Raw genomic sequence first — 26,968 nt, forward strand, 5'->3', positions numbered from 1 at the left:
TTGTGGTTGTTATTAAATCTTACATAATTATTATAAGTACAGTACAGTAAGTACAGTAAGAAACTTATATCGGAATATTTTTAAAAAAAGTTCATTCGACCTGGTTACTAGACATTTATTAATATTAAAAATGATCAATTATTTGCCTAGAATTTCACTTCAAAATTTTTTTTCTTTCATATTGAAATGCACAATGCACGAATTTAAAAACTAAAAATTTTTTTCCAATTCCATAATTATGTACATCAGACGCCTCGGATAGCTTTCTCATCTAATTTTTCTTACGGACAATTGGTGACTGCTGGCTTTTAAACTTAAATCTAGGATTGTCAGGGATAGGGCACAACCTATTCTGATTATCATAAAATTGGCCATTCAACGAAAATCTACGAGGTAGGGGATTTCTGCTCCTAAAAATAGTAATTATAATAAGTACACATGTTAACAAATTTTAATACTAACTTATTTAGGATCTCTCTGTACAGCTGAAAACGTGCAGTTGGTGGTGGTTTTGTACACAGGTATGCATTCCAATGTTCTGAGAGAAGTGCATTACGTCTTAAGGACAAACGCATATTTACAATATCATCGTTGAATGACATCAATGGAGTGATAGTATAAGGCGGTATAACATAGTTAGGATAGTCCCTCACATCCTTTTTTTTAGGCTGCGATTTTTCGTCAGAGACATCTGCAGTAGAAGGCAGAACAATTTCTTGTGCTGTTTCCATAACGGGCTCAATGTATCGTTTATACATTTTAAAAAGATTTAATTTTTTCTTTAGTTATAAATGTGAAACGAAATATAAAGTTTTATTTAACGTATGTTATTTGTTAAAGATTGATATATTTTTTGTTTTCAATTTAGAAAATCTGAAAACAAATCAATTTGCTTTGCTGTGTTTCAAAATATAAAACAAGTAAAGTTTAATGTAATGAGAAATTTTTGTATTTTTTGTTCTTATGCTACGCACATACTAAAAATATTTAAATACTTATACACTATTGTAATATTTACAAAAACTTCTTGATATATTTACTATATGAATTGACAGCCACTTATTAAAAAGATTAAAGTTTCAGTTTAATATTGTCAGTTGACCAGCGTTTAGTTTGTAAGCTTTTTATTGCCCTATCACAGTAAAATTGTTCCTCGCTACGTTCAGGTAATGAATCTTTTAATTGTGTAAGTTGGTTTATATCCTTTAACCCAATCATGGCATCAATAGCAGCTTTAGTACACTTAACACGTTGTGCTAATTCCAGCTTTTCCGTTGAGCTACTTATTTTTGATAAAAATAAATATAAAACACTCGAAGGTGCCTTCAATTCAAATAGACGTACAATTGCTGCATCCAGGGGAAAGCTTATGTGGAATTGTTTTTGTTTTATAGGATTCCATGTGGGTAGGCGTTCAAAAACACTTTCTAAATCACCATAAGCTTGTGATATTGCACGTTCGTTTAAAGCAGTCCACTCGAATTGTGATGCGGAAATTTGTTGTTCTGCGCTAATGCGAAAAGGCGACAGGACAGAAATTAAATCTTGTTCTTTCCAATTGTTATATTTTTGGCAACATGCGTATAACACTTCAACTGGTGTGGAGTCCATATGCACTAAATTGTCTAGAGAATTACGCTCTTTTTCTATTAGTTCAAGTAACTTCAACGTAGCATGGAATATTTGTTGAAATAAACTGTTGGAACCAGCACTGTTGTTCCGTGCTAACTGCTGTAAATATTGTTTCCGTACTTGCAGCTCATTGGATGTGTAAACGCTTTTGAATTTTAGTAATGTAGCTTCTTGTTGTTTGCCGAAAGTTTCTAACAAAGTAACTGCTTCTTTTGGATTACTTTGCTTAAGGTAGCTGATATATTGCTGCAACACTTTCGGTCGATGTTGCAGGATTGCATGAAAATGTTTCGTATTCAGCGTTTTCTTTAAAAATAAAACTACACCAATTACTGCATCACCACCACCGTTGCTTAACACATTATCTAATAACTCTTCTTTTTCATGCATAGACTTAAATACCTCCAGCGGCACTGTTTTACCCAAGAGCAGTCTAGAAGCTGTTGTTTCCGGTGATGGATTAAAAAGCGTTGTTTGAATTTGTCTATATGAAAAGCGTTTTGAACATCGAAACAATATTAATTATACACATTATTACTAACCTTCTCAATAATTTCAGTTCTTCATCTGGGCTCACACCTTTTGTTATGAGGCGATCATCTAAAGTTTGCTCCTGCAAAATTAATTCCAATGCATCGTCAGAAATAACTGATTTAATAGATAAATTTAGGCTTGTAGCGGCGGTACTATTATCGAAGCTTGCTTCGGAGATATCATCGCTCAGAATGTTGCTAGGGTTCCATTTGTTAGAACTCGTTGAGGTACCGTAAAACCCATTACTGGCATCATCGTCATCAAAGCTAAATGCTTTTCTGGTTGATACATTCCAGTAATTTTCACTATCTAGTTGACTCTCCATAAAAAATCTTGTTTCGCTTACGATAAACAAATATTTAGTGCAATTATTTTTATATACTTTTCCAAATTATTTTATTTTACATGCAAAATAACTATGTACGCATGCCAATTTTTAATCAAATAAACAGTTTCTGACTGCTTATTATATAAAAATGAACTGTTCAACGTATAAATCACACTACCATATTTATGTTATTTTATTTAAATGAAACACAATATTTTACAAATTTATTTTGTATAATTATAGCTTATGAATGGCTTTTGTTATGACACTTCAAAACTTGTTGCTCAGCTGTCAAACACTGATTGCATACTTCGCTTGCTGTGGATGTATTATTTGACTAATGTGAAACATAACGAATATTCAAATATTTTGTGTAACTTTGTTTATAGAGGAAATAACTGTTTGGTAACATCAACAGACTTTGCAAGTTTCAGCCTTGTGTGGGTAATTTTTTATTCTTCAAAATAAATCTTTATGAATTAATGCTGCCGCTTTATATTCGGCCGATGTATTTTGATAATAAGAAATAAAGTTGATTAAGTGAAAGTAAAAACTCTTTGCAATAACAATAAAATACAGGATTGTAACGAAACAATTATGAAACAAAAAGGTGTTTTGACATCTTTTGCTTCTCATATGGATGCAATTTTAGTATAGCATTCTTGTATTTCGTGCGCATTGCAAGACAGAGTGAATACCTTTAATGTTTTAGTTTAATAATAATGAAGGAAAGAATACGGTCTCAGAAGATATAATCACCTGAGTAGTTTTAGAAATGCAATCTTAGGTTGCGACATTGAACAATTTATGAAGATTCGGTTCTGTTTCTGTTCAAATTGGTTAATGCTAAATTACGACCAAATATATATCTCTTTTATTTATTTTTCCACTACAATTTTTTTCTTTATCCATACGATCAGAGTATGGAAATCGTTTTCATGTGCAACCAGAAACACAAGTAGAGTAGGAGCTTTCGACAAACTGCTGATTAATGAATAATCTTGACATCATCCGTTCTACTATTATTATAGTTTTTGTGACTTTATATGAAATGAAAGAGTTAACTCTTAAGAATATTTGTTTTTTTACAATATTTTTAAAATGTTCTATAGAAAATTCCTTTTCGCAAACCAATTGTTCATAATTATTGTGTCCTATAATACAAGTCTATGTTTTATATCTGCTTTTCATATGTTTAAATAATTTTTTAACGCTGTCAGAATGATGTTCTTAATTAAAACACCGTGTTCCAGAAATCTGTGAGAATTATATCGTTTGTGTAAACAATTATAAAACGTTTTTCAAATTATCATTTATAAAACGAAACTGTGATAATATCATAAGACGAAATGTTTACAAAAACTGTTTTAATTCTTATTAATTTAACTATGATTGTAAAGGCTAAAATGTATTGATAAATTTTTATTAAAATAAATAATGAAAGCATTTATGAAAGTGTATATAAAAAATACAAACAAAATATATATTTTTATGTTTAGCACCTCGAATTATATTGCACATCTTTATTTTTTTTTTGGACTCATCCTCGGAAACTTTTCTGTAATTTTGGGCAAATACGGAACAGGGCATGGTCTATTCATAGAATCGTAAAACTGTCCGTTCAAGGAATACTTACGAGGATTTGGTTTATTATCACTAAATAACAAAAGTAATAAATACAATATGCAAATAGTTATAAAGTTTTTAAAATTGATACTTACTCCCGTATTGTTTCTCTATATAATTGAAATTTTGCATCACCGTGCCGTACGGAACTCAAGTACGTATTATAATGTTCTCTTAGAGGGGGATTACGCCTTAGAGAAACAAGGTTATTTTCGCGTTCCTCATTGTAGGACATCAAAGGAGTTATGAAATAAGGTGGTACAATATAATTCGGTGTCTTCTTATGCTCTCTATTAGTTAATATTGTTATACCGGTTTTTTCGCTGTTTATATTATCAGAGGCGTGAGGAACATCTATTTCTTGTGGTTCTTCTATATTTGCTTCGACAAATTGTTTATCCATACTTATTTAGATAAGTATATAAGACACTCTAAATAAAATCTTATAAGTGGATATTTCGATGTTTGTTATAAACGCATTCAAAACATATACTTGCCGGTTTTTATATATAATAATTTTAAAATAAATATTATTAAATAAAATTTAATTTATTACCGAGTAACTAAACTTAGCTTACTCTGTTTCAGTTTTAAGATTTTCGAATATGAAATTTATGTATGTATATATGTATACATATAAAACTAGCAGTATTCTGTGTGCGTTGCTACTATTTACAGAAACCAAATAATTTTATTTGAAAATTTATAAAGTGGCTTATTTATCGATTTAGTAAATCCATAACCCGGGTTATTTTGTTGTATGCAAAAAGTTAAGTTTTTTGTTGTGTTGCAAACTAGGAATAACAAAATCACGGATTGACCGTGTGATATATTTTTGGTCATTGGGAATTGAAGACGCACAGGATACTGCAGTCGCTTCACAAAATGGCATGTGTTTGGGAGGTATTGGAAGAGATGGTATCAGAACAATATCTTGTTTCGGTTTTTCATTTAGAATTGTAGCTTTAATCACATTTGCCATCAATTTCCTGACACTTGTTTAGTTTCGTTGCACACTTATCCTTTGGGTTGATGAATGTTGCGCAGAAATATAATTGGCAATCAAACTTCTAGTGATGATATGGGAGGTAGAATTCTATTAGATAGAGCTGCTGAATGTATTTTATTATGGACAGGCATTTTTATTATTTTTATTTCGCATGTGTGTAGAAATTTTGCTAAACCAAAATCTTTTAAATTGTAATAGAATGGGACTTCGGTTAAATGTTTACCCAATGGCAATTTAACTGCGGAGTACGGTAACCGTCAATAAATGACACAATGTTTTCAGAAAAGTTTTTAGTTTATCACCTGGCATTTTCCTATTTAAATATTACTGAAAGACTCAGTTAAAAGTCGCCCGCTATAGAATAAGAGGTCCACCGAATGGAAAAATAATTGAACTCAGTATAACACAAGTTAAGTCGAACTTTTAGGTATTAATAAAATAAGAGAGAGATACTGAGGATTTTAAAACGACTAAAAAAATACTTTTCTCATATTCTAGGATATTCAAAGCAGTACGATCCAATTAAATTGATCATAGAAGATAGAATAGAAGTGAAGCGCGGTTCCGGGAGGATAATATCGTTTGGTAGAATCACCTATTAGCTAACGTTTGAAACGAACAAGGCACTAAGAAGAAGTAGATTAAAATTCTGGGTATAATTAATTATACTCTCATAAGTTTGAAAAATAATTTAAAAATGTATGATAAAAATCAGAATCTCCAATATATTTTACTAATTCAAAATAAAAAGCATAAAATAACTTTTGAGGTTATTTATTTATTTTAATATTAAATTCAAAAATATGTTGTTTAATTATTTAAGCTGTACTATAATAAAATAAACTAAAATAATATTCTTTATAAATATATTCATATGAGAGATTATAATTATAAACAAATTTATTAAAATATCATCCGCTAATTAATTCAAACAATTTACTATAATTTTGCTTATATTAAAAATTATAAGGAATTAATGAATATTTTTGTTTATAATTAATAATATTTAATTAAGTGATTTTAATAATTAATAACTTATTTAGAGTTTTTATATAAAAAATATAATGGTTTTTAGTAAAAATAGTAAATTTTTATACACGAATTTTTCTATATACATAAGACCCATAAACCGATAATTAACGTTATAAATTATTTTAATAATACAAAAATTTTTAATTTAAAATTATTTTACATATTATTATAATATAATACAAATTTGTTATAATTTCACAAAACGTTATTTATTTATGTTTAATTAACATCAAAGCTAAAATGTATATATTACATTACGTTATTTCAAGTTTTAAAATATATTATTATAGTTATATGTGTGCTAATATTTTAAATGTGTGTATGCATATATGTATAATAAAAATGCATACATAAAAATATAATATATATACAGTACTTTTTCTTAAAATGAACCTATTTAAAGCAAACTTTTCGCCAAACCGAAACAAGTTAAACAGGATGTTTTAAAATTTTATTTATTATTTATTATTAGTCACTTAATACGAACCGATTATTATTAAAAAGGGATCGTGCATAGCGACCTAGACGATCTATTGTGCCCCATAAAAACCGATAGTTTGACTAAAAGTGAATTAAATAAATAAAAATAGTAGCATATAAAAGTACAAACAATAAATAAATGTTTTATATATGTTTTATTGAAAACGAATTGTTTTTCCGATCCCTTGAAGTTTGGTTTATGAGAGAAGTACTGTATATATATATATATTTAATTTACAAAGATTTACATATACATATATGTAAACGTATTACATATAATTGATACGTATTTTAAATATATATATTAATTCATTTGTATTTTTATATATTCAATATATTTATTTTAAAATATACATATTGTCTAAAGTATGCTTAATTTTATTAATATTTTATAAAAGCAAAAATTTAAATTATAAAACTGTTTTCGTGTTATACAGCTTACATGTGTAATGAGTGTAAACTACTAAAATTTAGTATTTAGAAAATAATTTTAACATACTAAAACTACGAGTATCTAAGCTAATATTGCTGGAGAGGCAATTCTCTATATAAATATTTAAAACTATTATTTTGTAATTTTTCAATTCTTAAAAGCATGAATATAATTATAAATACTTCCGTTACATAAAATCTACATCATTATTGCCAATTTATGCCCTAATCAAAGCAGAAAAGGGGACTCCATACAAACAAACTTAAATAAAATATTGTGACCTCTATTTAATATATATAAAAAATACATGTATATATGAGCATTTTTTTTATAAATCTACTAAAGCACCAAGTAATTATTGTTTTTCTCTTTAATGTGCGTAAAATATTAATTGCTGTTTTTAAAAAAATGTTTTTTTTTTATTTCTTTTAGTATATAAAATATATAGTTTATTATAAAAATAGTTTTTATTCGGGGTTCGATTAGGAAGAGTTATTGCATACACTTAAGTGTAATGAAAAATATTAAATAACTACTTAAGTTTGTGTTTCATTGTCGTCTGTTAATTTTGCTATAGATCCTGTTGCAGTAGTTAAGGTCGTATTAGTTGCTGCATCTGTTAAATCTGCAACGGTGGCAATGTTAGTTAGGGTAGGAACAGATACCAGTGTTGGTACCATGGCAGGCGCTACTCCTGCAGGCATTGTTGTGTTTGAAATAGCAGCCGCAGGTATTATAGTTGCTGCAACAACTGTTGTACCTTCCACTCCTGGCGCCGTACTTATAGTACGCGCCAATTTTAATTTTTGCCTTTCGAGACGTTCTTTTTCACGTGCAGCTTTCAATTTTTCAAAATCATCACCCTCATCTTGTTCGACAGCCGACACTATATCATTAACAGATTTAACATCCATATCTCCAACTAAAATATAAAGAGGACTCTGGTTAGTTTTCTAGTTTTAAATTTAAAATTATGTGAGGTTATAAAAACAAGCATGCAAAATTGGAATAACTAATTAGACAATTAAAAATCCATTCAAACTTTACTGAGAATACAAAAAAATTCGGTACAAAATACTTGGGGAAAATATATATATAAAGAAGTTATATAAAATTTATTTAATCATTTAAAATTATTACAATACTACTAATATTGTTTCTACTAAAATATGAATTTCGATAATATATTATATCATCTTCACATTTACATTGATTTATATTAAGTATAATATGTCATTTATATCCATCTATTTACTATTTAATAAATATTAAAAAATGCCATATATAATAAAATCTATAACATTGAGACTTTACTGATTATAATGTCAAACTATTGTAATTCTATTATAAACAGCAATGGTTCACAAAATAAAGAAATTGATACACCCTTATTTGTTATCTAGATATTACATCAAAAATTATATATTTAATTATCCTTCTTGTGAAGAGATGGGTGCGACGTAGTTGACCTATTATTATATACAAATCATTATATAGAACTAAGATTTATGTGTAATGATAAGCATATACGAATTCATAATAAAAGTTAAGATCGTAGTTAATCTGTTCAGGGTAATGAGAAGTTTTTCATCCTTTTCATTTCGCACAATCTATACACTTTATTATAAACTACCTCAAAATGTACAGGCACCTATAAAACCTCTTGAATCGTAGAGCACTAGGTTAATCCAAAACCCTGCCATGAACCCATATATATTGGGAACTTTATTTCAATTATAATGAAACATTGAGACTTTCTCCAGAAATAGCAAGCATATTAGATCTCATAAAGACAGACAACTTAATAGTTATTGTCTCAAATAATCTAATTAATCTATCTACCTATTTTATGTACTCTGTATGAGGATCATTGTGTTATAAAAGCATATCTGTAATAGTGATAAATTAATAAACTCTTACTCTTACTTATCAGATCTCATAAGTCGCAGTGTACTATTGACCTCACGGCTCAAAACCAGAAATTTACTTCAAAGAGGGCTTATAAGTCTTAAAACTGCCTCATATATTTTTTTCGATAAAAGTTTAATCGTATTATATGAATTAACTGCAATGTAGAAAAGCACTTATAACAAACACAATCAGTTTGTTGTGGCATTTACATTTCGATTTTTTCATATATTCTATAACAGAAAATGATCTGTAAACACTAGCTGTTTTCATTACTAGAATAGTCAACCTACAAGAAATTATCTCTCATCACTAAAAATAAGCTTCATTACTGCGTCAACATGACTGCTGTTTTTATTGCCAACAACAGCATTTTATAACCAATGTACTTATGTACATATGAATTATCAGTTACATTCAGAGAGATTCACCCCCACAAGTCATGTCTGTATAGTTTGTAAGGTCAATTCAGCGGGGGCTTCAGTTCTGCAGATTCTATATTGTTTTGAGTGTAATTATTAATATAATTCAACTATTAACTTAATGACACAATTGTAAGACTCATATAAAGAAAATTTTAAAGAAATAAATTTTAATTTTAATTAATTAGTTTTTTATATATATACCGGGCTTAGGTCGTTTATTTAACACATAGGTTTATAAAAATGTTTTTTTAAAACAATTAAAAAATTTTTACACTTTTTTTTTTTTTCCAACTGTGTTAAATGTTTAAATTTATTTAATTTTTATACAAAAATTATATTAATACAAATATTTTCGGTCTACATCGTAATTTTTTTAAATTAAAAAAAAAAAAAAAAAAAAAAAAAAAAAAAAAAAAAAAAAAAAAATAAAAATTAGCCGATGTGACCGAATATTTGTATTAATATAATTTTTGTATAAAAATTAAATAAATTTAAACATTTAACACAGTTGGAAAAAAAAAAAAAAGTGTAAAAATTTTTTAATTGTTTTAAAAAAACATTTTTATAAACCTATGTGTTAAATAAACGACCTAAGCCCGGTATATATATAAAAAACTAATTAAATATCGGTCGTAATACCAATTTATTAATTTTAATTAATAATACTCCCTTCCCTTAATAATAAATTAACTATAAAACTATAACTATAAAACTATATCAATTATAACTATAAAAATCCTACAGAAGTATATATATATGATTACTTTTAAAAATTACATTAATCTACGTAAAATACTTCTACTATATTTAACATACACTTTTCCATAAATTACTTTATAAAAAATTAGCTTAAAATAATTTAAAATATTAAATGTTATTATATGATTTATAATAACAGTTGTCAGTAGCCAGAGCACTTAGATAAACCAATAACTAAGTTTTTATTTGTAGAAAGTTCTAGCAGTTAACTAGCTAGTAAGGTTTAGTATTTAACCTTTACACATATAAATAGCTAAAAAGTATTATATATACAATACATAATAATCCAAACTAAATATATATATATTTTATATATATATGGGACTCAAACTTTATAAGAGCGATAGCGATTACATTAGGAACACAACTCATGCCAATTCTAAAGTTAAAAACTTTGCAATTATAGAAAGTACATTTCATGAACTTTACCCGTGGTTATATACCATTTAAAAGTCTGTGGACCGTCGGTACGCTCTAGAGTTTTAAAAAAATTCACACATTTTTTAATAAGTAAAAATTATATATCATTAAAATAATGTATATGCATAGCATTATTTTTTGCAAAGAAATAAAATTAAATGCAATTTAAAGACAATTGATTAGTATATTACCTGTTTCACGACTACCACGATCCTTACTGGAACGGTTAAATAGCGACTTGGTACTCTCGCCAGTAGGTGAGTTAGGTTCAGTTTGTACTAAATGAGGACTTTCTCCTACAGGCGCTGAAGTACTTAACAAAGCGTCCACACCACCTGGTGGAAATAAAGTTGGTTCATATTGTGATTGCGTTCGCATGTAAGACGTTGGTCTTGGCTGTGGTATATCCATAGGCTCAGAACGTTGCTGACTGTGTGCTGAAGTCGAAGCTTGACCAAAAATATCACGTACATTGGGACGTATGGTGTCAGCATTTCGTTGTGAAGTAATTGTTGCTTGCTCATCAACTTCCTCAATAACTTGATCTGTTATACGTATGCTACCAGGAGGTTTATTAGCTTGAACCAAACTAGCAGAGCTTGCACTACCAGGAAATCGATATTTCTGTGTGTCATCAGTTGTTGGTGTTACAGCACCTGTACGATTTTCATCACGACTTAAGAAACGTTTGAGTGCTGAAGCGACCGTGTTAACTCGTGATAATGTGCCAGTTATACTGACCAAACTGGGCGATGAACCTGGTCGTACTTTACCGTTACCGGCAGTGAAATGTATACCACTAGCATCATCCGCCTATTAATCAAATGTATGTGTATATTATTAACATATTGTAAATATTGTAAAATATGTATGTAAGTCATATGTTAGTAGTGTTTGAAGCATATTGTCGTGCAAATTTAGAATATAGTTTTTCATTTTAAAGCATAGTAAGAAAATGCCAAAAGTATTGGTGCTCTTTAGTGCAATTAGACAGGGAACGCTAATGCATGGGTGCAGTGTAATTGTGATGTTATATACAAGCTCTCATCATTTTTATGAAAGTAGTAAAGTAGTTAGGTAATGAATTGAAAAGACTAACTAACTTAACAGAGAAAGCTAGAATAGTGCTCTACATGTAAATAGTATTCAAAGCAATTTAATTGTGAAGATAGAAGAAAACAACTGTTGGATAGGGATCGAAGATAATTTTAGAATCAAAAGTAAGAATATCTGATTTGTGTCTAAACTTTAGAAAACTTTCATAATACTTTTATTCTATTATTATATCTATTTCCTATATTTTTGTGATTTTTTTAAGCTTCGATTTTGGTATTATAAAAATCACTTTACATAGAACTTACTAAAGTTTAAACTTAGAAATATATATCAATATATTAATTAAATTGATAAAAAAATTTAATAGTTTATAGATCTTTAAAAGATATTGACTAAAATTGTCTGACATTAAAAGCACTATATTCGATTGAAAACTGAAATTAAGAATAGTAAAGTTAGGATACAAGCAGAAATATAGATTTAACTGATATCTCTGATACAAGTCTATTACACATAATTATAAAAACATATAGCTTAATATTACCGGACACCAAACTTATTGAAATTTTTACATAAATATATAATACGAATAACAGCCAAACAATTGCTTGAATTTAGCAGAGGATTTCCATAATATAGTGTGCCAACCAATCACCGTCTATTTTGCCAATTTTAAAAGTAATCCATTAAACATAAAAGAAGTTAAAAAGTTATTAGGATTATTAGTGAGAAGCTTTAATTTAATTTCTGTTTCAATTAATACAACGCAAAATTTTGAAATCATGCAGGATATTGTGATTCTAACCTCCTCTTCTTGAACATTTTCAGGGAATTTGTAATTAACAGTCTGCATTTGCGTTTGTGTATCTGTGATACCATCTTTGGGTACCTCTTTACCAACCATTTCATCAACTCGCACACTGGATAATACAGTGGGTAGTGCGCCATTCTTGGTTACTTCAATTTTAGCTGTAGATGGCTCCGGATGTTCTTCCCTAAAGCGTTCTGAGGCCACTGTATATGGTAGCTCATTTGGAAATACTTCATCCCAATACTGATCTTTTATAAGTTCTGGATGTTCATGATGCATTTCGTCTACAATCAGATATGAAACTTGTAAATTTCTATCTACCATCCAATTAACCTGTAAAGTAATTTAAAACATATTAATTATCTTCTATATTAATGTATAAATAGTTTGCATTTGTTTACTTCAAAATCATCATCATCCTCTCCGAATGGATTTATTAGAGATTCTGCTACTTTTAGCCAACCCATATAGAAGAAAAATTGCAATGTTGTAAATACCGGGAAATACAAATCAATTTTATTGATGAATTTACTAGAATCTGCTACTTTGCCCTCAATCCATTGCTGACCCATGACACAACAAAGGAAATATGAATATACTGCCAATGTTACGACTTGCGTATATACAAGTGGTACACTTATAGTGTCATACGAAATTAGTAAACCACACTGACCACGAAATTTATTCAGTTCATCAATTATAGTCTTTACAGCGAAATCATCACGTATACGACCTTCTTTCCGTGCTCTTGTTATAATACTGGCAGCCCATACAATTGGCAACCAATGTTTGGAGTGACGTGGAAATGCTTTATTCATTGATTCAATAATTTCTTTTTCATTTTCTACTAGCAGACCCGAGTCTACTAGATTACTTAATTTTGGGAAACGTTTCTTTACCCGAGGTGATATATTTATTAACACCATTGTTAAACAGAGACAAACGTACCGCATTATTGTACGTCGCATAACACGACCTCGTTCATCCTGGCCATGTATATTTGAGCTTACGAACACAGCTATTGGATCTGGCCAAGGTATGCTAGTGTATTGATTCCACCATCTAGTCATAACGATCGAGACATAGAAACCAAGCACAAAAGAAAGTGGTATCAGATCTGTATAATTATAGCAATACTGCACAACGGATTCGAAGAAACTGAAGAAAAGAGAAAAGAGTGAGTGGTATACTATTTATTTTTATTGTTAATATTTCTAACAATACTTACACTTTTTGAGAGTCATTAAGAAAAAATCTATAAGAAACGTTGAGTAAATAGTAAAGGAAAAGAAACGCTAAGAGATCTAACCAAACTAATTTGTATATGCTTCCACGCCACCTACAAAAGAAAATATATATTAATATTAATAATAAGATAAATCATGAAATAATATACAGAAATTAAGTATATATTTTGTTAAGATTCAAAATTATATATATAATAAAAGGATAGTGTTGGTAAATGACAGCGCAATTCTTATCGTCTTAAATTCAAGTTTTCGCACAGCCTCTATATGGCGCCCCTATGTTGTAAGCTAATAGTGCGAACAACGAGTCCTTTCCCCAGAACTTGAAATTATCACATACCCAAAATTTTTCGCAGAACTCACCTTAAAAATTTTATAATTTAAATATGAAATCTTAAGAGAAAAATAAATTGAGGTAACTAATAACGTTGTTTATGGATCATGATGTTTGCTTGTCAGCTATTATATTTAATTTCAAAATTAATATATATTTATATTTACAATATATCTATATTGTAATTAGAATACTGGTAGCAACTACTGGCGAGAAGAAATTATTATATTCTAGGCTTGAATATTTAATTGAGGTAGAATAAAAACGTAGACAAAAGGAGTCGTAGGGTTTTTAGAAATTACCACTTAAATTGAAATACCACCTAGATAGAAATTAAACTTAAAATATTATCTATATCAAAGTTAACCCTATTCTTAACCTAAGCAGAAACGATATTAAAATCTACACTGAACTTCTTACAGAACACTGTAGACTCAATAACATGATGAAGAATATAGTTGCGGTAGAAAGTGATTCCTATGCAACTGCCCAGTGGCGGCAGTTGCATACTTGTAGGTAGTAAACCAACTTGAAAGCGGGTTCTTAGTCCAAATAAAAAAAATTAGTCCAAAAATAGGTAAAATTAATCCCACAGCAATTACGAGATTTATAAATAGTTTAGAAATCTTTTAGTTAGGCCTTTAGGCGCACAATAAGTCTTTTAGGTCGGGCTGCATTTATAACCTATTATAAAATAATAATAATAAACTATTATCTATGAACATAATTGTATAGATCATCCTATACAAAATACATTTCAAAAAGTTTTTTTTACAGGTACATAAACAATATCACGCGACATTACTTTTGTGTTATATGAAAGTGAAATATGAAAGTGAAATCATTGAGATATACTGAATTATTTATATTGCAAGCTTATCTAAAATTAATCGTAGCTGGACTTTCATATAATTTGCGAATATATTTTCTGGTAAAATCAGGGTGAACATATTATCAATTCATTTAAATATAGAGAGTACAGTTTTTTTAAATTAAAAAATTATCTAAAAAAAATAGGAAATAATAGTCATAAACTATTTTTATTTAAAGCAATAAGAAACCTATCTGTCGCGAAGTGAACAAATTATTTTCACGCTAATGTCGACTATTCCACGATTATTTTGAGGCAGGTAATCACAGTCACTGATATCTGATAATTGAGTAGTATTTAATTAATACTCCAATAGTCTCATATCAGCAACGTAACACATTAAAAGATAATCTATAATATATAAATTTAAAAGAGTTACGTCAAATTTAATTGTATCCATTTTAATCATACGACGTTCTTACCGAAAATACTGATAAAACAATAATTGTTGTCATTAGTCGAGTGAATGTTACTTTTTTGTTATGACAGGTTTCAATAATAAATTGTGGACGAAAGTAGGTTAATATTGTAGATTATGTTATAGATGATAATTAATATATATATACAGTCAAACCTATCTATAACGAAGTCGTTGGTGCCTACGACTATAACTTCGTTATAAAGAGGAATTCGCTATAGAGAGTTTTGTTATAGAGAGGTTCGCTATAGAGAGGTTTGACTGTATTTATATAAAGAAATTTTACAGTACTTAGTATAATGACAACAAATAATTACAAATATAACTATTATGAAACATAAATAGATTTGGCAGTAAATGCTATGGAAACTAACTACAGCAATATTAGCGATAAGTCATAAGCCGCATATTTTTAGAAAAACTTTCATAAATAAAAATATTGGGTTTCGTATTAGAAATAATAGTAATCTAAATATTACAGCATTAATGTTATAAATAGAATATCTGTCATTACTAATTATACTTGGATAAACTAAATCGCTTGAAATTTTTTTTTTGATGACGCCGAATATTTAATTATATTATTTTAAAGCTAAATCATAAAAATATTGAGAACTTGTTGAACCTTTATCTATATCAAACGTTTATCTTTATTTAATTACTTGAAGAACTAAAAACAAAGATGATTAATACAATATTAGTCGTAAGTAAACAATGCATCATTTGGTCTATTTTAATTAATTAAAACTTAATTGTGATAATAGAGCTTATTTTCACTTTAAATCGTTTATTTAAACAGTCAAAAAAGTCATGCTCTTTAGATTAAATCTAATATCTCAAAAAGTATATGACCTGGTATATAATTAAAGTCACAAGTGCAATACAATTAACACATTTATGTATGACAATACCGAATCAAGATTTATTGCTTAACCCGTTTGTGGCTACACTAAGTTAAAGAGTGCCAAAAATACCGTCATACATAATGGTTTAAACCTATGAATAAAAAATAATATTAAACTACAGATAATTTATACATATATAGATGTCCAACACGTTACAAACAAATATCCACTAAAATATAAACTATACTATAAATCAAATAATAAAAAAATTTAGTATAAAGATAATTACAATTTATTTTTAATCTTCTTGAAGATTCTTTAAGATCTTATATGAAAAAGCCTTCCACACAAAAATTAAATGCATATAAAATAAGTAAATGAATATTCAAAGATTAGAGCTCAAAGTGGAAATCAGAAAAATTATGATTCGATATGTTAGCTTAACTTTAACTGAGAAGTTTTAAGATTTTTTAAGATTCTGTCTATGTGCAAGTAATTTATATTCCATTTTATAAACCGGGTGCACGTATATTATTTTTAGGATTTATAGATTCAAAGAATGCTTTTACTTTGCAATATTTTAATTTATAAACAAAATTTCTAACTCTAAGTACGCTGTACAAGACAATATTAAGACCGTTAGCTACATATGGCTCAGAAACATGGACAATGACGAAGGCGGACAAAGAAGCTTTAAGAATTTTCGAAAAAAAATAGTTCGCCAAATCTACAGGTCAATCCAAATTGATTCAAAAACTTTTCAAAGCTAAACAAACAATGAAATTGAAGAGCTACTAAAAAACGAAAATATAATGAGATACATTAAGTCACAAAGGCTACAATGGGCTGCCCATGTTTCAAGAATGGGACCGGAGAGAAAGCCGTGTAGCATATACAACACAAAGCAACCAATCACAGAGGTGGCCAATATTTAACAAGATGCGATGAGAATGTGTATGGAATGCAAGAACGATTGGAGTGCTGAGCTGGAAGAGAGTAGTGAAGATCGGGATAGATGTAGGCAGATCGTGAGGAAGGCCAAAGTTCACACTGGATAAAAAGAAAAAATAGAAGTACTCTGTTTGAAGCAATTAATAAAGTAGTTATATTTTTTTTTTTTTTTGTAAGATTGTAAAAACTTATTTATCTCCATTTGACACTTCTCTAAAGGCACACCAGTTATAGTCTCTTAATTTAGTTTACTTTACACACTGATAATAATCAGCTGAGGAATAATCTCCAAAGGTTTATGATGTAGCACCATTTAAACAAAATAAACTTATAATCAATTGTTTTTATTACACACTTTTGGAAAGTTTAAAATTCAAATTTAGATCGAGTGTACCCGTATTGCATAGTATCAAATTAAAAGTAGGTAATAGCCATTTTTAGTATATTTAATAATGTTCAAAATGAAACTTTAAAATTTAAAGTTGCTTATAAGTGTAATCAAGGAAATAAGAATATTATTTATCTATCTATTTTCTAACAAAAAGTCATATATATATATATAAGACATGTTGAACCTATTCAGCTGAATGGCAGTGTATGTATAGAAGTTTTATAGAATCATTGTTAATTTAGGACTTAAGTCTTCATTGTAATACTTACTATTGTTACAGGTCGAACTGGTGAGAAATGCATTCATTGTTTATTATATGATATGATAATATATACACTGATTAAATTAACAATTACATTTTATACAATTTAAAATTGTGATTTTTATTGAATTTATATATTTTTCATTTTCTCAAACAAATAGAAAATAAATTATTTATTTCTTTAATACATATTTAGCAGATAAATATATGTTATGTGATTAATAAAGGGTTAATAGTTGCTTGTCTACCGACAAAGCCTGTTATCAGTTTCCAAATAATAAGGGTTTAATGATCTAAAATTATCATGTTCCATCAAATTAAGTCTATTCAAAATTTGGTTATACACATAATTGACATATGCTAATATACTTTTCTTGATGGTGTATTTTATTGTGAAAAAACATTAGTATCAGTGTGATGTTTACTGTTTGCTGTTCACTGTTTGCTGTTGTTAACAACAAAATTGAGGACTGAACTTGATAAATTTGTTAGCAAATTCCCTGAAGTATTCGTGTGTACGTGTGTACTTGTGTACTTTGAGTATGAACAAACTAAATTATGTAACAAACATATTTCTTATCAAGTGAAAATGTACTTGACTTTGTTGGTTATCGCAGTTAATAATTGTAATTTTACTTTCTATTTGCTCTGTCTTGTTTGCATAGACAAGTTGACGACACAATTGAGAATTTGTTATTTCTGCTCTAGAAAGAAATAATTAAAAATTCAATTCTTACTTTGTCTAAATAACAAATAAAAATACTAATTGAAACGATTACAAATTCAATCTTACACGTGTAAATAGTTTTTTATATATTATTTTATTGATACAGAGTACACTTATATACACTGTTTCTAACACTCATTTCAGAACCCATCTTTATACGAGTACTTGATCTTATTATTAAAAATATAATATAATTTTGAATTATCACATTTTAAAATAATAAAGATAAAATTATCTACACAACAGTTGCTTGTAATAGAGATTTTTAATATTTAATATTTAATTCACTTACCTTAACAACAACTTTAAGAAACAGCCGAAACCGCGGCATGTGGCTACTTCCGCTGTGTATGTGACTGTCATTTTTGCCTCTAAATTCTGCTTTGTTCTTCTAACACTGCTATATGTGCTCTTTTTTAATTATTTAGATTATAGGTCTTCTAGCTTTTTCTAGTTTTCACTATGCTATTAAATATTTGCTACGGTTCGGTTTTGGTATCCACATTATTTCATATTTTCCGTAACTTTCTGGTACAAGACCTTATACTAAAGGTAGTTCTATTTGTTTGTAGTGATAACTTTTGAGCGAATATCATCTTTTTGGTACCATCTACCAGAAAAAATTAGAAAAGAAAAATATCAATAGAAAAAATAAATCAAGCTTTTTTATATAATATTTCATATTATTTAATCTATGTTTAAATTGAAATAAAGATATATAAACTCAAACAATCACACACTGCTCATATTGTTTGAAAGAAGTTTTCCATTAGTTCAAAAAATGAAATGAACAGATTAGAGTATTTGAAAATATTACTCTGTAATTGCTTTTCTAAATAGACTTCACATTAGTTATGAAGAAAACTCCTTCACTTTACCACACATACTCAAGCAGGCAGTGCTCATGACACTTAAAGAAGTGATTCATTTACTCCAAAAAATAGGATACCTACATTAAGACCGAAAAGTTTTCGGAAATTCTCATTTAAAATTCGCGCGCTGTATATTTTTCGATATTTTAAGTTTATGTAGTTTGGCAGCAATTAAGGACAATTACTATGCCAAAATGAGCGCGATCTGTCAGTTCGTTTACGGCAGCTGTTGAAACCAGTTCACCTCAGTAGTGCGTTGCGAAAAAAACAATGGAAAAAAATATTGGACAAAGAGTTTGCATCAAATTTTGTGTTTCGAACGAAATTTCTTGTGCAGAATCGTTGCGAATGCTACAAAAGGCTTATGGGGAATCAGTTTTATCGAAAACTCAAGTTTATGAGTGGTACAAAGCCTTTCAGGACTGTCGTACGACCGTCGAAGACATTTCGCAACGCACTACTGAGGTGAACTGGTTTCAACAGCTGCCGTAAACGAACTGTCTGACAGATCGCGCTCATTTTTGGCATAGTAATTAAGGACAGTGCTGCCAAACTACATGAACTTAAAATATCGAAAAATATACAGCGCGCGAATTTTAAATGAGAATTTCCGAAAACTTTTCAGTCTTAATGTATATTAAAATTTTGTTTTAATATAGTTATTAAAAAAATATAGAGTTTTGGGATCCGCTAGATATTATGTAGACTGCCAAACACAGAATTTAATAAAGTCAATACAAAATCAACAGTTAAAAATGCGGATGAATATGTAATAGGTAAGGGCGATATATTAAGATCAATAGTAGGAAAGATTCATTTCATTAATGATGCAGTGGTTCACTTCTAAATTTTAAATATTTTAAAGCAAAATGTTGAAATTTTGCTTAGAGAATAACTCAAAGAACAAATTGTTCTTCATTTGAAAGTATCACAGTTCTGTCAGGTTAGTTAGGTTATGGACTCTAAAGAAAACGGTATGCCTAGACACTATAAAACAATAGATAATATATGCTTTAGTATATATATCTATTCAGAGAAATAAAGTTGTCATAATTTTAAGTTGGCTTGAAAGTTAGAACTAATATGCTATATAATTAAATATTTTAAAAACATTAAAATACATGTAGATCACTGTTATCCCATATATTGATGGGAGACTATTTTGTCTTAATATGAGATTTAGACACTACTCATAGTGTCAACAATAATAACAAACTATCAATCTTACATGACTGATTATAAATACAATGTATACAACAATAAGACAGGCAATTTAAAACAAAATATTGCTGTATTTAAAATATAAGTAAATAAATAATACCACATATATAGGTACAAAATAATTAAAAGTTCAGGTTGAATAATTTTTAAAAAATTGCATGTAATTTTAAATAGAAAAGTATAATTAATATAAATGCTTTAATGAACTTGACTAACCAATTTTTCATATGAAAATATATTACTTAAATAAAAAACTTAACTATGTGGATTGTATGGGTGTAGCGAAGAGAGGAGTAGTTGACGATAGCTCTCACTCCCGAAAAATGTACTTAAAGTAATATTTTAGAAAATTTCAAAATGAAAAAAGGACCCATGGAGTAATAGTTCTTTTAAAAATGAAAGATCCATGGCGTAAGTATAGTCATAGTATTTTAAAACGATCATATATAATTATTAAAACTAGTTTCACATGGAATTTGACCCTTTGTTGACCCTTTCATCATTAATAATATTGTAGATATTGAGCGGAACTACATTGATTTTTTTTTTCGTTGGTTTAGTTTTTTATGAAGGAAAATTTCTCTAAATTTGTCCCCTCAATATATTTTCTGGAACACCTCTGTATATGTAGTTAATATATGCAAGTATTTAGCACAAAGTCATTAAGAATGAATATTCGCATCACGTGTTGATTGTACTTTTGTTTAAAAGTAGTAAAAAATTGTTAAATTAAAAATAAAACAAATATTTAAAGTTTTAACACGCGAAAAATATTATGAATTATAGTAGATAAAAAAATTCATTACCTCAGCTGTGCATTAATTTTAAATGTTTACAATATGAGGGCATAAATACCATCAAAACCGAAATCAAATCGATAAGTTAAATTAAATGTATCTATCTATCTATCTATCTATCTATTGTATAAATTGAACTTTTATATAAACATTAAATAGATATTGTTACTATATTTGCTTAGAATAATATTGGATAAGAGAGGAACCTTATAGAATAATGCATTATAACTGGCGCTGGAGTGTTGAAGAATAGCTCTTTATGTTTTTTGTAAATATAATAATTAAAAAATGAACTAATAATTATTTGAAGCATTGAGAATGAAATCTATTAAATTTGGATTGACTTAAAATTATTATTATTTATTTAAAAAGAGTAAAAAGCCATCAAACAAAGATATACTAGAGAGAGTGCAGAACAACGTAATTAACGTTTAGGAATCGAGAAAATTCGCTAGTAATAACAGAGCAAATACGACACCAGAACAACGTAGCGTGAATATTGCAGGTAGTCATTCGTGAGGTTTTGAATATTATTTGTGATGCATTTGTTTTAGAATTGTTTTATAATTTAAGATTTACATGTACATATATCTGGTAACACTTAAACTATGTCACACAAACTTAAAATACCAAATTCATTAGCTGATTTTATTGCCTCGTGCTAATCACAACCTTATTCAGTAACTGACAATGGAATATATACCGCGCAGGCTACAACCACATTTAGTAACTGAAGGTGGTTATTATCTGAGCGGAGCATATACAGTGTCATTGAATATATCACAAATTAACACTGGAACGAATATCAAAGTATGGTAGTTTATAGTGACTGTTGTATCATTTTATGTTATTTACTTTGGTGTAAGAATTTTGTAAGGGTTTAATATACACACATCATTTTATATTTATTAATATATATGTATATTATCTCTTAGTATTATTAGTGTTATTTATTAGTATAATTTTGTTTTTATAAATACATACTTATAAATTTATTTCTAATATATCAAACTTATTTAAGACTTCATCCCAGGTTTATAGTCTCACATCGGTTGATATGTTTATACTATATCACTATATTTAGGATAATTATTTGTTTACGCGAAAAGTGCAAAAGTTTGACATTAAAAAATATTACTAAATAATGTATAACAAAATATTTCACTATTTAAACTTTATCAAATTCTGTAGAAGTATTTTAAAATTCATATAATTATTTGGCTGTCATTATATTTACATCGATGATATGAGAAACTAAATGGGGATTTAATGTGAAATGTTGCATGTGTTATTGGTAATAACTCACCTAATAACGCATATTAGATTTGGAATGAAATTAAATCGAGTCGCGATTAAAATTTTATTCTAGCCTTTTTAGAATAAAGTAAAAGTATGACGACAGCAACTATAACTTATTTAGCGTGTAACATTTTTTTCTAAATACAGGTGAAATAATATGGCATTGGATTCCAAGTACTAGTATGACAATTAAATTGCAAATTTTTAATCACATCATGTTATTTTTTATAAATTTGGTATTGCAACTAGTTCTCTCAAATTAGATTATTTAGAAATTTTATTATGTTAAATATGTTAACAATACTTTACATTGTAAACAATCATATAAAGTTTACATTGATTATATCAATCAGCTTACTACTAGTACAGATCACATAAGCACTTTTTATAGCATTCTTGATTGATGAAATCTTATAGCTTCTGTGAGACATTTCTACAGTTGATATGATATGTTTTGAACTAATAAAAAATAGTAAGAGAATTTTATGCATATTTAATTCATGGAATAAAAAGTTCTACATCGCGAACTACAAAAACAATTATGCTATAATTGAAAAATATTTCTTATTTACCTTTGAAGCCTCAAAACTTAATTAAATCATGCTTATATCATCACTTTTGCTGATCTAATTCATACTCAAGTCAGTTTTGATACTTAAGTCACGACAGTGTTTCGGTCCTAAGACCATAGGGTATACTATAGTATATAGTCTATATATAGTCTATAGTCTTAATATAGTCTATAGTAGTCTATAGATTATAGACTAGAATTATTTACTGTAAATTAATTAATACTTAAGTCAATTTCAAGACTTGAGTTCTGTTAGTAAACTTAATCATAAGAGTATAGATTAATCTAACCGTAACATTGGTTTCATATCTTCAGATATTATTTAGTTTCCACAAAAGTTAACAGAAAAGTTAATTTACAGAACTTAAAAAATATATTATATTAATTATAATATAATATAATATAATAATTATAATAATATTACTTATATTAATTTGAAACCGAATAAAGTTAATAAATTAAAAATCAATTGTATTATTTATATATAATAAATTATATAAGTAGAGTCTAACATACTCCTTAATAGGGAGCGAGGCGGGAAGTTTTCGAATGAGAAATTGATGGAACAAAAAAAGGAGATATTAAAGCATATATTGAACATATATCTAAACGATGAACCCCTATTTGTTAAGTTATATTAATTAATGGCAAAAATAAAAAACCATTAAAGTTAACTATGTATGTATATATTTATAGCTGAATAAAATGATTAACAAAAAATAGTCGATTTATATTATTTAATGAACATTAATAACATTTTTAAACTTAGGTATGTCATCTATTACTATATTAATATCTCTTAATACAAAGAAGAAAATTCTTGTAGATGACAGGTATAAAAACAGATAATAAAGTAAAAAATAAAGTAAAAATTAAAGTTTCTTGATTAACCGATTATTACAGAAATATTAAGCAAATGTTAAGTTTCAATATGTATTAAACATTATTATTTACTTATTTAATATTAATAATTTATATCTTTTAGTACAAAATCTTAAACAAGCAAGAATATTAAATACAATTTTTATTTTTAAATAGAATCTTTGTCAGTTGTTAGAGAGAATATTTTACTACATGTTTAGAGATAAGATCTGAAAACATTGATATTGTGAGTTCGTCAAATAAAAAAAAATATTCAATACTAATACTAACATTACAGTTCATTGACTTGTTTACGTATAAATGGATTTACATTCATAGTCCGTAATATTCTTACAAGTGTAAAAGATATTATCTACAAAAAAAAAAATACAATAATATACATATTAGAACACCATAAATTATGGTTTTAGTATAAATATTTATTTAGAAATAAGTGTAGTGTACGTAAGCAATTTTGTTTCTAGATTGATTGATTTTGATTTACATTATTTTATGAACATTAAAAACATTTTTAACCTAGGTATGTCATCTATTAATATCTTAGTACCTTCTTGTTAATAACAATATTACTATGTCTTAATACAAATAAAGAAAAGGTTTTAATTATGTCGGAAGTCGATTATTGCTTACCCAAACTTATTAAAAATTATTAAACAAAAAGTTTTTATATCAAAACTTATATTAGGAACTACAGGTTTTTGATTTAATTGTTATAAGAGATAAATATAGTTAAATACAATGCAGTAATTTTTTTTTTAAATATATGTGTGAAAAATATTATCGTACGACAAGATAGAATTATTGAAAAATATATACTGCAGTGTAGATTCATTCTTCTAGATAAGTTGGTCTTATGCACGTCATTGAGCATTTAAGACTTTATAAATGTAGTATCTTATTTATTATATTGTATATTCTTGATTGTTTACATAAATTGCACTGTCATATCCACTTTTTTCACATCTACTCACACTTAACAAGAATAACCCAAAAAAATGATTATTAGAAATAGTTATACTCTATATTATCGTTACCTATATCTGACATTTATCCTACTTTAAATGGTTATCTTCAAGAAATATTATGAAACAATAGTTTTTAATATGTGTATTTATTTACTTATATAAAACAATCTTTGAAATATTATATTATATAAAAATATAAATATTTAACAAATAATTTTCGAATAAAATTTCTAATAAAATCCATTTCAAATTGCTAATTTTACTACTTAAGTATTTTCATTAAATTAAAAAAATATAAAAACAAAATTATTTTCCCAGTTCGGGTAATTATCTTAAACAGCTTTGATGAAATAATAAAAATCAGTTTTTTACGTATTTATATTTAATCAAATGTATATGCTTTTTTAGTATTTTATATAGTAATTTTAATTAGTTCAATGGCAGTTAACCCCTTGAGATCAAACAGTGTGGAATATATAATATATATTAAAAATAAAGTAAAGTATATTCTTTTGATATTCGTCACAAATGAATAGAAGAGAACAGCTTAATGAGTATTTAGTAAAAAAGATGATATTTAAGTTCGCTGACAGACACGAAGAAATTCAAACAATTGTTTATTTAGTAATTTTAATTTACACCTCCACAGGTCACCCACATCCCACCCATGGTTTAATCTTGCCCCACCTATGTCACTACTTTACAGCAACATATTAAAAAATTGACGTAAAACGAACATTAAATTTTTGAATAGCGACGATTGATGTACCCTTACAGCCTTCTTACAGGACAGTCTTCTATTAACTATGTATCAGATTTTCAAAAACGAACACTGATACGATACAATACTGTAAACTGTAGAGTGTCCCTAACAGCTCGTTTTCTGGAATTAATAGGTTACGAGCCCATTATCTCCATTTAGTTTTCATTTAAATTAATGATGTCTTGAGTGTCGAAATGAAAGATACTTTCAGGTATACCAATAGCCTGAATATGTCTATAAGCTGTTGTCCGACCAATCACTTAGGAAACTTTTTCTAGGAATACCCCAATAGTATTCATAGATCCTTATTCATCTAAACTAGCTATTTAGGTAATAAACTTAAGAACATGAAAGCAGACATTGAAAAGGCTATTAAGCCAGTTATATATGAGTTATTGAATTTCGTGGTAATAATATAGTTAGTATGTATATTCTATGTAATTGAAAAATTGTAAAAGTGTTTTATTTTAACCACAGATCAGATTCAATTTTTTATATTGATATTAGATAAATATAAACATAATTGTCAATGAAAATATATGTCTTGAAAGTTCTAATAATATTGCCACTGTAATAAAATTGCTTGTAGAATTGAGTAGAATATTGTACTTCCCATACCTATGACAAAGAAAATCTGTTAAAGTGAAAATGTCAATGAGAGAGAAACTCTAGTAAATCTAACTACAAACGATTATTTCTAAGTTTATACTATTGGAATACTAATTAAAGCAATCAATGACTAAGCAGAAATTTATTAGAGTAATTAATTTAATTAACTTTTCATATAAAGTTTCATAAAGGTTAAACCTTTAATAGCGAATGTTCTTTTTTTTGCTATTATTAAAAAAAGGGAGAAAAACCATTTAAAAAAGCAGTTTATATATTATAAAACTATAGTTAATAGTCCGCTAAATGCACATACGAGTATTGCATAATTTAATAAATGCAATTGCCTTGTTTATTTGGTGCACGTTATTTTAATTCATGGAACTTTAATTGCAACAATTAAATCCATTTAAAATCGATCGTAACATTATACAAATGCTTAAAAGTAAAAAAGTATCTAATATATCAAATGATTGTTTAACATTATACAAAT

At 27.5% G+C, this 26,968-nt stretch overlaps 4 protein-coding genes across 7 annotated transcripts in view; all 4 read right to left on the bottom strand.

Moving 5' to 3' along the window:
* Positions 1-245: 245 nt before the first annotated feature.
* LOC119683162 lies at positions 246-779 on the bottom strand. Its single transcript, XM_038096776.1, has 2 exons — positions 463-779; positions 246-410 (listed from the first exon to the last, which is right to left on the bottom strand). Exons 1-2 carry the CDS (start codon positions 756-758, stop codon positions 272-274), a joined length of 435 nt encoding a protein of 144 aa, XP_037952704.1. The 5' UTR covers positions 759-779; the 3' UTR covers positions 246-271.
* A 227-nt stretch (positions 780-1,006) lies between these two features.
* LOC119684914 (vacuolar protein sorting-associated protein 16B) lies at positions 1,007-2,550 on the bottom strand. Its single transcript, XM_038099052.1, has 2 exons — positions 2,175-2,550; positions 1,007-2,116 (listed from the first exon to the last, which is right to left on the bottom strand). Exons 1-2 carry the CDS (start codon positions 2,489-2,491, stop codon positions 1,072-1,074), a joined length of 1,362 nt encoding a protein of 453 aa, XP_037954980.1. The 5' UTR covers positions 2,492-2,550; the 3' UTR covers positions 1,007-1,071.
* A 1,447-nt stretch (positions 2,551-3,997) lies between these two features.
* Positions 3,998-4,608, bottom strand: LOC119685903. Its single transcript, XM_038100310.1, has 2 exons — positions 4,216-4,608; positions 3,998-4,150 (listed from the first exon to the last, which is right to left on the bottom strand). Exons 1-2 carry the CDS (start codon positions 4,521-4,523, stop codon positions 4,018-4,020), a joined length of 441 nt encoding a protein of 146 aa, XP_037956238.1. The 5' UTR covers positions 4,524-4,608; the 3' UTR covers positions 3,998-4,017.
* A 2,892-nt stretch (positions 4,609-7,500) lies between these two features.
* The window catches only part of LOC119680116 (bestrophin-2-like), a 28,956-nt gene continuing 9,488 nt past the window's right edge, over positions 7,501-26,968 (bottom strand). The window contains exons 2-8 of one of the 4 annotated variants that reach the window (XM_038092791.1): positions 18,792-19,109; positions 13,682-13,792; positions 12,855-13,611; positions 12,544-12,786; positions 10,778-11,399; positions 10,596-10,640; positions 7,501-7,996 (exon numbers count right to left, since the gene is read on the bottom strand). In XM_038092791.1, coding sequence (XP_037948719.1) covers positions 7,611-7,996; positions 10,596-10,640; positions 10,778-11,399; positions 12,544-12,786; positions 12,855-13,611; positions 13,682-13,792; positions 18,792-18,862 — 2,235 coding nt within the window. In that variant the 5' untranslated portion in view covers positions 18,863-19,109 and the 3' untranslated portion in view covers positions 7,501-7,610. Of the gene's footprint in view, positions 7,997-10,595; positions 10,641-10,777; positions 11,400-12,447; positions 12,787-12,854; positions 13,612-13,681; positions 13,793-18,791; positions 19,110-26,968 lie in introns of all 4 variants that reach the window. The other 3 variants (XM_038092788.1, XM_038092792.1, XM_038092790.1) reach the window with 3 other exon arrangements.

The sequence above is a fragment of the Teleopsis dalmanni genome, chromosome 2, assembly GCF_002237135.1.
Source record: "Teleopsis dalmanni isolate 2A chromosome 2, ASM223713v2, whole genome shotgun sequence".
Classification (NCBI taxonomy): Eukaryota; Metazoa; Arthropoda; class Insecta; order Diptera; family Diopsidae; genus Teleopsis; species Teleopsis dalmanni.